This window comes from Nilaparvata lugens, chromosome 13, assembly GCF_014356525.2.
Source record: "Nilaparvata lugens isolate BPH chromosome 13, ASM1435652v1, whole genome shotgun sequence".
Taxonomy (NCBI): domain Eukaryota; kingdom Metazoa; phylum Arthropoda; class Insecta; order Hemiptera; family Delphacidae; genus Nilaparvata; species Nilaparvata lugens.
Window position 1 is genome coordinate 26,235,963 of NC_052516.1, and position 17,757 is coordinate 26,253,719.

The 17,757-nt window shown below is 33.1% G+C and overlaps 1 protein-coding gene across 1 annotated transcript; it reads left to right on the top strand.

Annotated features, from left to right (window-relative positions):
- LOC111049619 (maltase 2) lies at positions 1-17,435 on the top strand. Its single transcript, XM_039440404.1, has 9 exons — positions 1-268; positions 3,831-4,010; positions 8,044-8,327; positions 9,991-10,232; positions 10,270-10,288; positions 11,785-12,028; positions 13,028-13,223; positions 14,182-14,325; positions 15,990-17,435. The coding sequence occupies exons 1-9, from the start codon at positions 70-72 to the stop codon at positions 16,216-16,218; spliced, it is 1,737 nt and encodes a 578-aa protein (XP_039296338.1). The 5' UTR covers positions 1-69; the 3' UTR covers positions 16,219-17,435.
- Positions 17,436-17,757: the final 322 nt, after the last annotated feature.

The following is a 17,757-nucleotide window of genomic DNA, read 5'->3' on the forward strand; positions in this document are numbered from 1 at the left end:
TCTACAAAAATCGTCATTCTCAGTGGAACCTTCAGTTCAACTCAATGCACAGATCTTACTAAATTTAAAATGGTGTCACATACTCGGAGTAAAGCACCTCACACTGCCGTTTTCTTCTTTATCCTCGTTTCCTCTTTGTGCTGTCCTTCGCACGCAGGATGGAATGGCTGGGATAAGGAGTTGGATTGGTGGCAGGATACGATTGTCTATCAAGTTTATCCTGCATCGTTCCAGGACTCGGATGGCGACGGAATTGGAGACTTGAGAGGTGAGTTAGTACAAGTTTTATAGAATTGATTCGAGTGGAAATTGATCCAGGTTGTAAAAATCTTGAAAACAAGCACTAGAGCTACTTATCGATTGCTACGGAAAATATTCAGTTCACGTTTTATGAATCTGAATCTATGAATTTATGAATCCACGAATCTCTAAATCTACGGATCAATGAATGTATAAATACATGAATCTGTGAGCAAATACATTTCAATTTCATACTATTTATTCATCATAAATGATTCTACTGAATGATTTAATTAATGATTGAGTTTACTAAATGATTTTGTAGCCTAATGATGACTACTATGTCTTAACAAAATTGTGTATTGACATTTTTGGTGAGAAACAGTTCTAGGTAATTCTGTTGATTCTCAACCAATACTTAACTTGATTACCTATGTGTTTTTATTAGTAAATAAATAGAAATTGAAAGACGTTTTACTTCTTTGAATTTTTTTGTTGGAAACTAGCAAGCTACTTTACAACTAGCGTTTGAAAGCTGAAATTTTGAGAAGATAATTGCTCTGAAAGACAGTATTAATTCTTTGAATATTAATTGAACATGTTTCAATGTATGAAATAAATCTAAATGTTCTAAAAATTGAACTAATATTTCTCGCGGCATTTATACTATTGTAGTACCACTCCTGTGCTTTTGATGGACACATTAAGTCATCTTTCACGATCATCCAAAATTATATGTTGAGTCATGTCATAGACCCTGAAGCCTTTCTGTAGTCAAATCTGCAAAATCCATAGAAATCCTTGATAGAAAAATTCATATAAATTGGCGAGCTGTAATAATTCATCAATTTTGAGACCTGACAAATACTGAGCCAGTCAGGTCACACGATATTTTTTATTATTTTTCCTCCACCTACTGTCAAAATTACTTACTTTACTCCCTGAAACATGATACTAAAGTGTCACTTTTTCGCTCTCGGTACTAAAAAACAGAAAAACTCCCTAGGGAGTAAAAGTGACCCCATTTAAATAACATGGGAAGCATCTCTATTTTAAAAACGTACATTTGGAATAGGTCAGAAGGTCTAAACTCAGATGAGGAAGCATATAGAGTAGTCATTAAACCAACTAAATTCAATGCCTCAACCAGACATTTGATCGATATATAAAATTTATGTTTGTATGCTGAAATTATTATTACAAACTTCATATCACTATACTAGAAAAAATTTATATTTTTTTCTTCCATGTTATTCAAAATACCAGCCAACGAATATTACTTATTAACTAATCAAATTTGAAACGGGAACTTGATCATAGCTCTATTTGTGGCTGTCATTGTTATTACAACTTTAGCCGACAGATAGTGCTGTCGGAGGAGAACTGTGATTACAAGCCAGCTGTTTCAGTTTACTTTTTAGATTATGTTGTAACACATTGTTTGATCACATACGTTTTTAAAAATTATTTTATTTGCAGTTTTTATAAAAATGTAGGTGGAGGAAAAATGTTGTGTATATCACGAGTGAAAAATGTTTTTTCTCCCTCAGGAAAATTGTTGCCCTCGGCTTCGCCTCGGGCTTCAAACTTTTCCCTCAGGGAGAAAAAACAGCACTTTTCACTCTAGATATACAAATAACTATTTATTGTAACTGTTTTTTCTCTTCTATTTCTATTCCATAATCCATTTACATTTATATTTTTCTCTTAAATCGATCCAGCTATTTTCAATCCTCATTGATTGATAGATTCACTCTTATCACATTTTCTTCAAAATTTCACGCAAAATTGGTGGAACATAAGGAGTTTTTGAAAAATAAGTTTAGTTTGATAGGGGTTATAAAAAATAATTTTAGAGGTCAGCAATAGAAGCCAATCAAAGGATAGCCTAAATGAAATTACTCAATCTGATCAAGTTCATTGGAGATTAGATAAATTTGATTGGAAAATTGACATTATTGCGATTGTAATTTACTGTTAAATTGAATAATTTCTATGGTATATTGAACATTGGAAAAATTTTGAAACAATAGTGAGTAAACTGTAGAGAGACTAGATAGAGTATGCTATTAGTACGAGAGGATATTATTCAACTGGGGTGATCTTTGAGACAAAATAAATTTGCCTTACTTTTATCTTGAATTTTATCCAAATTATTAACCATCAATCTCTTTTCAATTTTTTCAAAAGGAGATTTAAACTCATTAAACAAGTCGAAATTATTTGTACGCGTAATTTACTTCTTCATTATAATAAGAACGGAATCAAATGGGTACCTTTTAATTTAAATTTAGATGGGTTTAATTGCAATTTAGATGGTTTTAATTGATTCTTTTTGAATGGGCTGTAGCCTTACATCCCAACAAACAAGGTTGATAAACATAAAAAAACGTCAATCATTTTTCCACATTCAAGTACTGTTGTCAAATCTGAAAAACAGAACACAAGGACTGCATGTCAACTTTGCTATCAAAGTAGTTTGACAAATTCAAGTAGTCGTTTTGAGAAATCAAGTCCAAACTAGCTGTACTTTCAATTCAGAGATAAGCAGAAGCATCAGCAGCTATGGAAACTAGAGTATCAACTCGAGAAAAATATAGGCCATAATTGAATGAAGGCTAGGTCACAACAGAATGCAACAGATTACGCAATTTTTTATGATTTCATTTTCAATTCCAATGAACAAACGTTCTTAGAATGGTACGCTACTTTTCATCATGATATTTTTGTTATTTTCATATTTCAATAAATTCAGATTCAAATTTCTCTCGCAATATTCATTCGTTTAATTAATTATGAAATCTATATAAAATAATATGTATAAACGCAAAATGACACTCACTCTCATCAACAGAACTGAAAATCTACTGGACATATCTGCGATTTTCCAGCGTTTTTCACGGCTTTCTTAGCATTTCTTGGCTTTTTTGATAACAAATGAAATGAGAATATACAAGAACATACATTTGGTTTTTAATTCGAGCTAGGATCAATAAATTTTGTCTTGAAACCGGAGAAAGATAAAACAAAGGTGGGACAGATTCGGCTTAGATGAGACACCTCCACTTCGATCTCTAATTTAAACGTTCCCTTTCCTATATATATCTTTTCTATTTTGTTCTTCTTCTGCTTTCTCTTTTTATTTCAAATTTTCATCCATTTCATTTTCTTCGCCAACTCTTTTATTTCACCTCTTTGCATACCTTCAAGCCATCTCATCATATCTCCAGCCTTCCAAATTCATCTACTCTTATTTTATTTCTCCCAATTCATCTTGTTCCTTTTCAATATCCTCCTACCCTTCGATCTCGTGTTCTAAAAATAACTTATATTATTATTCTACTTAACATCATATAAAATGGATAACTAGCATAATCATAAACGGAAATCAATTTAAATACATTTATTACGTACTCGAGCAGCAATGATATTTTTCTATATTTTAACCTATCATATGTTATCATAATCTTCCATGGATTTTTTAAAATACGAGATAGATTTGATGAGTATCAGATCTTTCTTATCATATCTTCCATAGTTCCTTTCACATCTTCTCTCTCACTGCATGGTATCTCTCTGTTTCGTTTCAGGAATTCTTTCAAGACTGGACTATTTCGTTGAATCTGGGATCAAAACATTCTGGGTGTCGCCAATTTTCAAATCACCTATGGCCGATCTTGGCTATGACGTATCAGACTTTGAGAGTATCAACAATCTCTTCGGAAATATGGAAGATTTCAAGGAGCTGATGAAAGCAGTGCGTGAAAAAGGTAAGCTATTGACTGGTTTCTTTAAACAATAGTAGGATAGTGATATTTATAAATTATGAAAATAATAAATCTAAACAGAGGTTTTATCGTGCACATTGACACAGTTCAATGATGTAAGTGTGAAAAATCTCCCCCTTATAATGCATTCAAAAAATATAATACTGTTAGAAGGTAGAAAATTACCAAACTATATGACATTTAACATAATATAACATTCATATTGGATGAAAAAGACTAAGAAATTGTCAAAAAACCACAGATTATTGATATTTAGAACGACCGGTCTTTCTAAGTATCAATAAATCTGTGTTTTTTGACATTTTCTTAGTCTTTTTCATTCAATATGAATAATTACCACAATATCAACTTCTCAACTACACAAAAAGTGAATATAACATTCACACCACATCAGACCTGAGATTTGCTTGAAAAGCAATTATGATTGAAGTCCTGATGTAATTATAAGATTAATGAAAGGTACTTTTAACTGATGTATAATACGATTATAATTATTTATTTATACAGTACTACATGATAGTTTTTCATAGAATTACTATTAAATTATTTAAATTTTCAATAATTGACAAGGGTGATTATAATTTATTTGTAATCTTTCCTTATTCACTGGTTTGAAACTCCGCCCCGAAAATCATCCCTCTTCCAGTAGAAATTTCCCCTCCAAATTCCTCCTTGACACATTTATGTTGGTGGCGCAAAATGCCCCCTTCCATGCACCCCTTGTATTATTATAAATAATAATAATAAAGCCATTATAACATTATACAATATACATTCCCAGTGCAATAAATTTTTATCAAATAATTCTTCATTCTCCATATTTTCAAGACTGCGTTTTCTGATAGACATCGTTGCCTAGGGTAACATCCACTAGATCGAGATTTCAGTTTATCAAGAATCAGTCCACTTCTACTTAATTACGTCCAGCTTTCAGTACGTCAAGTTCCTGTTGCTTTCATAAAAACCAGTGACTACAGTATTTATTTATTTTATTTAATTGTTCAGAATTACACAACTTTCAGAAGAGCTTACGCCCAAAACGATACCAATTTTAATTATTTATACAACAGTTTAAATGTAGCTAGTCTACGTATCACTTCCACATTTTTCAATTACACACTTTGATTTACAATTCAAAACAAGCGTTATTTGCTTGTTAAAAATACTTCCAAAATGATTACAGAAATCGAATCCTAAAATTATCAAATAATTACCAGCATATTACCAGCCATTTAAAAGCAAAACCCATAATCCTTACCTTCCCTTAACTAATCTAATCTTTAATCTTCAACTGACTTCTCCCTTACCCATTCTCATTTATGTTTGAATAGAGTATAATGTAATGTTTAGCTAGCATCAGTGGATGACAGCGGTATGTATAGTGAGGTCCACGTTATAATGACAGTATTTGATCAACTTTGGTTTTGCTATTCCTTTCTATCATTCGACAAAGCCGGTGGTACTATCCTTTTCTAGGTCCACAACGATGCCAATTATGTTTTTGACAGTGTAGAAATATGATTAAATTATGCAGAGAATCGGTATCGTTATTATTCTATCTTTATCCACTGCCATTATAACGTGGACCTCACTATAGCTGACTGCATCTTCCTAAGCTATTGGGGCCCTGAGACTTATGAACTTAACGGCTCAACTTTCCACTGTCTCAGTATCTCAAGAAATGGTCAAAATAAGCAGATAAATTGAGATCTTGAAGAACTGAAACCCTCCCTTCTGGAATTCCTAGAACGAAAGGGAGTAGAAGAGCTTCCACTTTCGAACTCATACTACAGATAGCAGCAGCGGTCTATTGGAAGTAGTTTCTCTTTCTCACTGCAACTCTCGTTTGAGTTTTGTGCAAAAGCTGGTATATAAAGACGATGCAAGGCACCGTTAGTTTGTCATCAGAAGGGTCTTAACAGACCAAACTGAAGAAGTGATGAACTAGCCTTGTATGATTATGATGATTCTTGGCTCTTGAGAATGTTCGAACCAAACATTTCTCAAGTTTCTGATTATTCAGTTATCTTCTGGTGACGCTATGTAGACTATATAGACGCTATTATAGACTATCTTTATGTGACACATTGTAATTTAAAGATTTTAAATCTTTTGTGTCTCTATCTCAACTCTCTGCTTCTATCAGACCCTCTTGAACATAGACCCCCTCTTAATGCCAAAACTATGATTCGTTTCGTAACGCCTAGTCCACGTGTTGACTAGGCTCGCTGGCCCAACCTGGTAATGCCTATCTATAATATTGTGTTAATTGGCCAGCGCTGGCAAACCACACATCCACACACTGGTCATCACTAGCCTTCATTGGACCAACATACGGAAGCAGCATAATATAATAATATCATTTAATATATTATTAATTTACTAATATCATTTTTCTATCCAATAATTACTTAGAGTTGATCAAATTTGCAGGACTGCGCATTCTTATATACTTTTTTACCAGCACTATTAGCCAGCACCATAGACTGAATAAACAGCTTCGATCTGTGCCAGCACTAATACAATTATTTTTGAGTAAAATATGTTCTTGTTTACTAAATGTGCTCGGAGACTGCACATTTTCAAGGACCCTGTCAACACTATCCAACATCCATCCCTAATAAAATATATATTTTTTCTATTGTAGTTTAAACATTGAATTATTTTTTACACAATTTTCATTTCATTTTATTTTTAGACACTGAGTCTATATGTTAATATTTGAGAGCACTTACTTTTTCATCAGCCTGTGATGAAGCTCCTTTTTAGAAGTGAAGTGGATCTATCAATATTCTAAACAAAAGTAAGTGTTTTTTTTTTAATATCTACCTAGGAATTCAGTGTCTAAACTACAATAGAGTTTATAATGTTTCTTCATGAGCTGCGTACAGACTTTTGTGCCACGACACGCGCATTTCGCTTTTCATCAGCTGATGCTAAACTTATATCAGTATCTGTACAGAAACGGTAAGATAGAGAAATAATAATCCCAGCACCAGCTGATGAAAAGTGAAATGCGCTTGTTCGTGACGCTCAAGTCTGTACGCACCTCGGGGCATAACAACATCGAGGCAATGGCGGCAGAAGCTGGACTATAATAATTGTGACTATTATTAACATGGGTTTACTGTTATTGGATTCCAATCCACCGACGTTGAAGGTGTTGTAATGTTCTCCCTTGACCGTTCCATTGAGATAGGTTTCACCCACAACATCAATATTGAATGAATGAAAGAATTTATTTGCCAAAAACAATATACAAAGAAACTTTACAAAAAATAAATATAAGTATATGCTACTGCACTTAACTATCAACTCAACTATTACTTTTCTATCAATTTTATATTTTCAATTGACGAAATGTGCAGAACTGCCTATTCCTAGGGACTTTGTTACAAGCTTTATTTATTCCAAATACAATATAATTTTTCTTTCAAATAATGTATTGTCGACCAAATTTTCAGGACTGCGTACTGAATTCCTAATTCAATATATAATTTATCTTTCAAATATAGTTGACGAAATTTTGAGGACTACGTATCTTGATGGACTTCGTTTCTTTGTCAACACTATTAATCCCTACTACAATATAATTAATAAAAAACACTTCATTTACATGGGCTACTTTTTAAATTAATAAAACAATATAAAATCTTATAGCACCCTTTATTTTTAAAAAAACTTCAAAATAGTTTAACAACTAGTTTCGGTGAAGTTGGAGTTTTTTATGAGATATGTTCAAAATTGATGTAGTATTTTTTTATCTTGTTCATGTAAGCCTTTAATGAATAATGTGTTAATTACAGAAGCACATTTACAACATAAAATTTTAAATTATTTATTTTTTTTATTACCTGACGATGTGATTTTTTATGACCCGACGGTGTTATATCACCGAAACTAGTTGTTAAACTATTTAAAACTTTTTTTAAAAATAAAGGGTGCTATAAGATATTATATTGTTTTATTAATATAATTAATCTATCAAATAATTCATTGTTGTCCAAATTTCTAGGACTGCGCATCCTGATGGACTTTGTTCCCAACCACACAAGCAACGAACACGATTGGTTCAAGCGTTCTGTGCGGAACGAAACGCCCTACAAGGACTACTATATTTGGAAGAACGGCCGGAACCAGCCGGATGGGTCAGTTCTGCCGCCCAACAACTGGCTCAGTCTGTTTGGAGGATCCGGGTGGACGTTTGTGCCCGAGAGGGGTCAATACTACTATCATCAGTTCAGTGTCAAACAGCCCGATCTTGACTTCCGGAACCCCAAAGTCAGGGAGGAGATGTATGTGAGTATTAGAATTGAAGTTGATTTATTTTCTTATTCTTTTCCAAAATACAAAATATACAACATTAAATGTGAAGCAGGCTCCTCATATGGGCAAATGTTTGTGTGTGAGGAGCGAGTTCCAAATACAATTGAATAAGACAAGATACTAATTGATAAAGAACAAGCGACAAGATAATTCTAAAATACCTATAGATTTAAGCTTACTAATTGATAAAGAAAAAACGACAAGATTATTCTAAAATACCTGTAAGTAGTACATATAAATACAGTATTCTTTTTGTGAAGTGAACAACTACAAGACTTGATATTTCGGACAATGTATATAACCTTATCTAAATTTGGGAGAGGAGTACATCATTTTGATGATGTACTTAATAATAATAAATGTTTATTTCCTAAAAAAAAACTAAAACTACAACACAAAATATTAGATAAATTACAATATTACATACAATAGTTAGTTACATAAACTGTTATAATGTGTCCTCTACTTGTTTAGTTGACCTACTCCACAATGGCGTACCATGTTCTAGAGTAGGTTTCCATACTTATTGTATGAATCAATAGAGAATAAAGACCGTTTTTACGTTTTTAATTACACTGGAAAGAAATTCTTCTTGTTTTACTTCTAGAAATTTCTTCACTATAGTCAACCGAACAAAAATAGTCCGAAAATTGGAATTGAAAATATGAAAACTTGAAATTTGAAAACACTTATAGAGTGAAAATGCACTTACATTATTAGCAGTGACGATCGTTTGGTCCTGGAGTGGTCATCATTGGACTGTAGAAACTTACTCTAATATCAAGGTTATGTATGGTTTCTCCCAAGGTATTTAGAATACCTTGATTTTGTGAAATTTTGTGATTTTGATCTTGACCTTGTGATTTTTCCCGCCACACACTCTTTGACCTAATAGTTCAAATTTCAAAATCACTGTCCTAACCTTGATATTGGAGTAACTTTCCACAGATGACCCACACCAGGTCGAAACGACCATTTTGACATGCATTTTAAGTTTTTAAATTTAAAAGTGTTTTTAAAATTCAAGTTTTTTTTTCATTAGTGAAAAAGTAGTATGGATATGCCAAACAGTTATCACGCCAAAATTGAAAAGTTGAAATATGGAACAGGTGAGTCCCTCTTCAAACCCCTCCCCGCAACGATAGACATTGTCATGTGATGCATGTCATGAGGGAAAAAATCAATTTAAATAAATATTTTCATTGTCACAGAATGCCTCCACATTATAGACAACGTCATGGTTGGTAAATCTAGTAAATAATAGAAGGCAAACATGAGCCTGCAACAACAAGCACACATAGTCAATTTTACAAAGTTTAAATACATCCATTACACTCTGAATTAGGTATCAATTATCTTTCCCAATCACTTATTAACTACTTATAGTCTATATCATTTATAATATTTATTATATGACTTCATAATTAGATGATTTCACTCATCTATTTCACAATTAATGACGAACTTCAAGTTAATAATCCGTTTTGAACTATTTTCGACAACACTACAGTATAATTTTTGAATATTGGTCTCAAAAATAGTTCAAAACGGATAATCAATTTCACTTATGTACACTTTTCATTGGATTTTTCTCTTGTAACAACCATAATACTGATGAACATGTTCTGATGAATAGGATGTGCTGAAATACTGGCTGGACCTGGGTGTTGACGGATTCCGCATGGACGCCGTGAAGCATCTGATGGAAGACTCGTCGTTCAACGATGAGACCTACATCGACCCACGAGGCAACCACATGAGTTACCTCAACATGTACCACAACCTCACCACTGACTGGCACGAGACGTATGACCTCATCTATGAATGGAGACAGTTCCTCGACAACTATGCCAGCAACTCCTCTGATACCCACACCAGGTAGGACTTCCTCATTTGGTTCCTTATCCTATCGTAGGTTGGAGATCACCACAAAGGTTCTCACTTTACTTAACTTCACTAAGGTTCTTACTTTACTTACTGAGAAACCTTTACTTTACTAATTGCAGCTCAAATAAGCTCTTTACATGCCGGCGTCACACTCTTGTAGAGTGTGGCACTATAAACACATAAGGCACTATAAACACTGGGTGGATGCAAGCGCAATTTTTGCAGATAAATTTCAATTTCCCTGGATCGAAAGCTTTTCGATGTGACGAACTAGTGATGATTGAACTATTGTAATTTAATGATTATTTTTATTTGTAGAAATATTTCTTGTATTTGGCGATAAAATTGAATGCCGCAGTTCAAATCAACAAAGTCGATCAAAACACATTCCTATTGAAATGTGTCAGAACATAGTAGAGTAGAGGAGTGGTGGAAGGCAGAAAGAAGTGGAGACATTTTAATTCATATACATGCATTATTTTCAACACTCTTAGCTACATTCTCTTAATACACTCTATCTTTGCCGCTCCACTATGTTTCTCTGTTACTCTCTAATGAAAGATTGTATTCCATTCCAAACTGCGAAGAGAGTCAAGTACGACTATAAACTGGATTCTCACATATCAGTATCAGTAAACGTGTCCTGTATAGGAGAAAAACCTATTCCCATGAGTTCTAATGGGACTTTTTCCACTCAGCCTTGCCGAGCGGAAATCCCATTATTAGAGCTCATTCTATCAGATTCAAACTGCATTAGAACTAATCCAACTAGTTCTAATAATTATCATTAAGCTGGGTTTACACCAAAGTTATTAACAAAATGTTAATAACTTAATCCTGATAGATTCTATTAGATTGAACGGAACTTGTCAAACACATATGTGTATCTTGTGTATGATAAGATATGTTCAATCTAATAGAATCTATAAGGATTAAGTTTATCAACTTAACATTTTGTTATTAACTTCGGTGTAAACGAAGCTTTAGAACTCATGGGAACAATATGTTTACTGTACTAAAGTGCGAGATAAATTACTTTTAACATGAAGAGGAGAAACCCATTTCTCCCTCCACAGTTTGTAACATAGTCACAGACGGACATCCTGCGCACAATTGGATGCGCCGTGTCATTTTGCTTCATGTTCTTGTGATGAAAACATCTCTGTAACATACACAAACCATGCTGACGCGTCGCGTTACAAAGCTCTCTCACTCAAAAGAAGGAGAATGCTGCTAGGTAGTGGGAGTGATCAGTGGAGGATAGAGCATCGGACCTCTCCGTCTTCGAGAAAAAGCCGTGTTAAAAGTAATTTATCTCGCACTTTAGACAATAGACTTTAGGCTTCAGATGAATGAAAAATTAATTTCTCTGATTGGTGTAGATGAATGAGAAATTAATTTCTTTGAATGTTGTAGATGAATGAGAAAATAATTTCTTTGAATGGTATAGATGAATGAGAAAATAATTTCTTTGAATGGTATAGATGAATGAGAAATTTATATCTTCCACTTTTTAAAATGAATTTCAATTGTATGTTTGCAGATAGGTAACCATGACAACCACAGGGTAGCGACTCGACTGGGTGAAGACATGGTGGATGCTATGGCGATGCTATCCATGCTGCTGCCTGGTACGTCTGTCACCTACCAGGGCGAGGAGCTAGGACAACCTGACACTCTCATACGGCGAGACCAGATCAAAGATCCCAACAACAACGGCTTGGGTGTGCTCGATGTCAGGGACCCTCAGAGGGGTCCTTTTCTCTGGAACGACTCAGAAAATGCTGGTCAGTTGAACACAGAGATTGGGCTATATGTAGTCATAGTTTTGGTAGGATATTTCTCGTAAACAGTGTTCATTTAAGTGAAATAAATTTTTCTATGATTTATTTTTTGGAAGAAATACAATTCTATTGTACTCCATGTAATTAAGATTGAAACTATTCATTAATATGGACACAATGACGCAGAGTATGCATTACTTGTTGTTATAAAATTTGTCATTTGAGTGCGCAAAACAAGAAAATTTCATAATTATTCAGTTGTAGCTAAGAAAGCAAATGGAGGATTCAATGCTGAACTTGGAAAGAGGAATGCCCGCGAGATCTAACGGCGGAAATTGTAACTAGTCTTTGCTAGGAGTAGCCTACAGAGTACAGTTTTCTTCAAATTCTGAGCATACTACAAACTCCTCATTGTTAGAAGAATACTGATGGACTCAGAGACAATTTTGTAGAAAATAAATGAGCTGTAAAATTCAGTACATTTCCTTGTGGAATTGATAATAGGGCCATAAATTGAAGCTAAAGAGTGAAAAAAGAAAATCATGAAAAGTTCAGCAGATAAGATCAACAAATTTGTCGGTCTACAAGGCTAAAATATTCTACAAATTATGTTCTTCTGTTCCAATGCATGGGAAAATCTAGTGAGAATATCGATTTCTCAATTTCTTCCTCTAGTTTCCTAAATTAATCATAGTCTTTGAAATACATTCTTTTGAAATTGATGATAAATTATTGAGAATTGATGTGCATTTTGTTTATTTTTCTTTTTTTTAGCTTGGAGGGAAAGCTCGAACTAGATTATATGCTAATATCTTTGTTACCTTTCTCAAAATATAATATTCCCAGTAATTATTCTATAATGCATAGTATTCATAGATTGCTGTCATGAATAACATTAAGATCATTAGGACGATCGTTATTTTTTCAATGTCATAACAATTATACTTTGATAATATTATACACACTATATGTGTAATATATGCTATATGATTTCTGTGTTAGGTTTCACATCAAGGAAAAAGCCGTGGGAGCCAATTCACCCATCCTACTGGAAGCTGAACCTGGAAAGTCAGAAAGTAAACGAAAACAGTCACTTCAGGATCTACCAGAGGTTGGCCGCCTTACGAAAGCATGTCACAATCCAGAAGGGAACCCTCACTACACATGTATTATCTGAATGGGTGTTTGCATTTGTCAGGTCAGCTACGATTTTATTGAAACATTATATTTTTTCAATGTATGATTTGAAATAATTGTTATTCAAATGTTCTATTTAGAGATTACAGTGAACTAATTCATCAACAATCAATCATATCTCCTTCTTATTCTCCATTCATCAATCTCCTTCCTCTTTGTAAAAATTATCCTCCTCCTTCTCCTTTTCTTTTTTTCCGTCCTTCTCACCTACTATTTTACTTTTCACACCTCATCTCATCTTCTTCTCTTACCTTTTCCTTTTTACTCCTCATCTCATCTTCTTTTTTCCTTTTCATTTTTTAACTCCTTCCAATTTCTTCTTCTTGTTATTTCTAGATATTAGTTTTCTCCTCCACCTCCTTCCCCTCCGTCTACTCCTTCTTCTCCTTCTCCTCCTATACCTCCTCTTACCGGTTTTTTGTCTAACTCGTCTTCCTTTATCCCTTCTACTGCTCTTTTCACACTGTTCCTCCACAACTCTTTTCTTCCTCGTTTTGTTCTATCGTCCCATCTTTCTTCCCTTTTAATTCTTTCTCATATTTAATTTATTTCGAGTATTTATTTTATTGATTTTTCTCGTTTGCTTCACCTCACGATTCTGCTCCTCTTTCCAATCCTTATTCAATTGAACGATTTTCTCTCCATTGACCCTTCTTTCCACAGCTATCATTGCTCCGTTTTTTTATGTTCCAAATCTATTATAACCTGAGTATTGATTTGCAAGCCATTTTTATTCTCCCATATACTACCATTTTCCATTATAATCACTTTACCGTCTTCTTTCTCGTTCTTCTTCTTTGCCTCTTCCTTCATCAAGTTTTAGATGTTCGAATCAGAAACATTAATTCTACACATTATCTTTATCTATAACCTGTTAACTTTTGATTTGTTCTAATTCGTGTGATTTCCATCATCAATTATTCATTTTTTGTTAATTGATTAATAAATTTCAATTTCAGGAGACACGCGGACAACGATACATATGTGGTAGTGATCAACTGTGGAAGCGAGAGGGAAGTAGTCGTACTGAGAGATGAAATATCAAGGCTGCCAGATTACCTGGAGGTGGTTGTTCCGAGTCTCAATTCAGGATACAAGATCGGGTAAGTTTGTTTCAGTAATGAATGAATTACATTCTATACTCACTGGTTTGTGGTAACAACCGAAACTGATATCACAGAATTGTTTCCAGGATATCAAGTTGTTTTCACTCAATATGAATACTTACCACAACATCACCTCACAACAAAACATAAAGTTTTAAGAGGAAGGTGAATAGTTTTTATAATTGGAAATTTCATCGAATTATTTATGTTTCAATTGTTTTGTTTTCAAGGTCTGCTGAATCAGAATTGATTTTGAAATGACTTACCTGATCGAAAGGATTTTTAAATTCCTGAGCTGGACTTAAACTAATTGAAACTCCAATAATTGCAGTTTCAAATCCATTTTTCTCGCATATTCTTTAGAACTTCTCCTTTTTTTTCTCCACAACTATTATTTTACGTTCTATAGTAGATTATATTTCATATCTATTTTAACTTGAGGCCCTTTCCGACATCCATGTGGATCTGTGTATATTCGACGTGTGAATCATTTTTTTCAAAGATTACTGAATCATTTCCCAGGAAACGTCTTCATTCATCAACATACTCATCGATGCTCGTAATGTTTTGTATGAGTTTGTAACTCAAAATAACTTGATATTGTATTGTATTGGTTGGTCAAGTGTAGGAGAGGCCCAGCTGCGCCCTAACATCGTCCTTCCATGATTTATTAAAAAGCAGCATTTCAATTCGATTCAATTCCTCAGATGAAAACGATAATTTGAAAACTACCAAGCTCGGTCAAGACTTTTGAACATGATCAAGTGAGATACGCTTTAGAATGAGTGCACTAGAATTTATTATGATTTCTACGGTAATAGTTACAATGGATAACTTCAATGCATATTTTAAAGCGTACCAGGCTTCAAGGCTGTGCAAAAGCTAAAAATAAACTTTTTACTCGTGATATTTTTCAAAGTTTTTCGATTTGTATATCATGAAGCTATCAAAATGAAAAAGTTTTCTCAGGAAAACATTTATTTTCTGATCATTACTTTTTGAGATATGAGCGCCTACAGTTTAAATTTTTGGGACAGAAAATTCTCAAATTCGGTGGGAGATAAATCCATGAGATTTAGAGGATAGATTCTTCATGGTATTGTTGATCTAGTAAAACAAAAATTTTCTGAAAATATCAATTTTTGGGAAATTTATTCAATTTACTAAAAATAACTCAACTAAAAGTTATTTTTAGTAAATTGAATAACTATCTTAAAAATTGATATTTTCAGAAAATTTTTGTTTTACTAGATCAACAATACCATGAAGAATCCATCCTCCAGATCTTATGGATCTATATCTTACCGAAATGTTCTGTCCCAAAAATTCAAACTTCAGTCGCTCATATCTCAAAAAGTAATGATCGGAAAAAAATGTTTTCCTGAGAAGACTTTCTCATTTTGATAGCTTGATGATATACAAATCGGAAAACTTAGAAAAATATCACGAGTAGAAAGTTTATTTTTAGCCTTTGCACAGCCTTAACATGTTCAGATGTCTTGACCGAGCTTGGTGAAACCGAGCATAAGTAATTACAATATGTGATCAAACACGGTAAGTTCAACAAAAATAGTTATTGGTCAAGGGTATATAAGGTGAAATTGATAAGCTCAAAACCTCTTGATAATGTTGAAATGTTGAAATCTGTTCTATTTTTTCAGAGATATAGTGAACCCTGACGCTCTAGTTGATATCAGAGCCAGGCTTCTAGTTTTAAGACCGAAAGCATCGGTTGTTCTCCGCAGCAGTTTCTCCAGGATGCCCACACCTGACGATGATGGCAAAAGCAAGAAGAAAAATAGTTCAACGTCACTGCAGCCCTTATCAACTGGTGCTTTATTCTTTTCAGCATTAGTTTTGCTACTAAGGTTAAACATGTCTTGGATTTAGCTTTTCTACTAGAGATAAACAGTGTATTGGCTTTAGTTCATTTATTTATTTATTCATTTATTGTATAAAACACTATACCGGTAATCATAATACAATTATGACATTGGAGAAAAAACTAGGCTGAGCCTGTTCTATTTCTCTCCAAAATTTTGATAAAATGTTAATGTTAATTAAGAATTCTTAGTTTCTGTTGTTTTTGAGTGAAAAAGAACTAAATTTCAGAAAAGTGGAATCATAACCTCATTTCGAACTTTTAAATTATTATCTAAATTTGTGGAGAGAAATAGTACAAGGAGTATCCTTAGTTTTTCTCTCCCATTCAGTGTTTCTTGTAAAAATTAGAATAATAAAATAAAATAAATAAATAATGTTGTCCAAAAGTTAAGGTTATGTAATCACACACTGCTTCGTCACTTGATTTTCGATCCAGGAATAATGAATTGAAAATTTTGGATTTTGAAGTTTTCTTACTAAGATTTATTAAATATGTCTTAGCTCTAAGGATGGAAATTTAATTAATTTAATAATTATTAATTCTTAGCTCCAAGTTTGATAATAATAGGATCAAACATGGCATGGTTTTAGCTCCACTGCTACTCATGTCTGAATTTGGAATCAAACTGGAGTTAATAAAAAGGAAATATATCCTGAAGATTCAAGAACGCTTTGGAGTGTCATAAGAGTTCTACTAGCATTTTTTGTTAACAATACTATGGGATAGTGATATTTATTTTCTTTGAATGTGAGAGATAGATGCTTTAGGCTACAGGCTACTGTCTGAATTCGGAATCAAACTGGAGTTAATCAATAGGAAATGTGTCCTGAAAATTTAAGAACGCTTTGGAGTGTCATAAGAGTTCTACTAGCATTATTTGTTAACAATACTATCGGATGATGATATTTATTTTCTTTGAATGTGAGAGATAGATGCTTTAGGCTACAGAAAAAGATAGAGACTAAGAACTCTGCATGTTTCTTGGTTTTTCTAATGAGGAATTGACGTTTCTTCCCTAACATCATTCATTAGTAATTATTCATTATATCATCAACTTTATTAATTAGAAATAATCTATTTTTTCGAGTATTATATTAAGAATAGTATTTCACAAATTAATAAAACAATATAAAAATCTTGAATTACCCTTTATTGTTTAAAAAAATTTAAAATAGTTCAACAACTAGTTTCGACCCTAACTTGAGTCTAAAACTATTTTAAAGTTTTTTAAAAAATAAAGGGTACTTCAATATTTTTATATTGTATGATTAATTTATTTCACAAATGTATCTATCTAGTATTCGACTCTATATTGTTGAATTGTGTTTTAAGTTATTTTGAATAAAACATACTTTTTTATTATATTCCATTCAATTTCCTCTTTCTCTATGTTAGGCGGGATGAACACCGGAGAAACGCATTTCGTGAAGCCCTCTTTCATGAAACTTGTTTCATGCAATCCGTTTCACTCGCGCATGCATACAAAAGAAACGTTCCCTGCTTAATCGTATCAGTCGATTGCGAGCAACTTTCGTTTCATGTTT

What these genes read in the sequence shown, in the direction of transcription:
- LOC111049619 (XM_039440404.1), top strand. Translation starts at nt 70, where the DNA reads ATGGTGTCACATACTCGGAGTAAAGCACCTCACACTGCCGTTTTCTTC. An exon ending in CGGAATTGGAGACTTGAGAG is followed by an intron (nt 269 to 3,830) that starts GTGAGTTAGTAC and finishes GTTTCGTTTCAG; the next exon opens with GAATTCTTTCAAGACTGGAC. An exon ending in GAACGACTCAGAAAATGCTG is followed by an intron (nt 12,029 to 13,027) that starts GTCAGTTGAACA and finishes TTTCTGTGTTAG; the next exon opens with GTTTCACATCAAGGAAAAAG.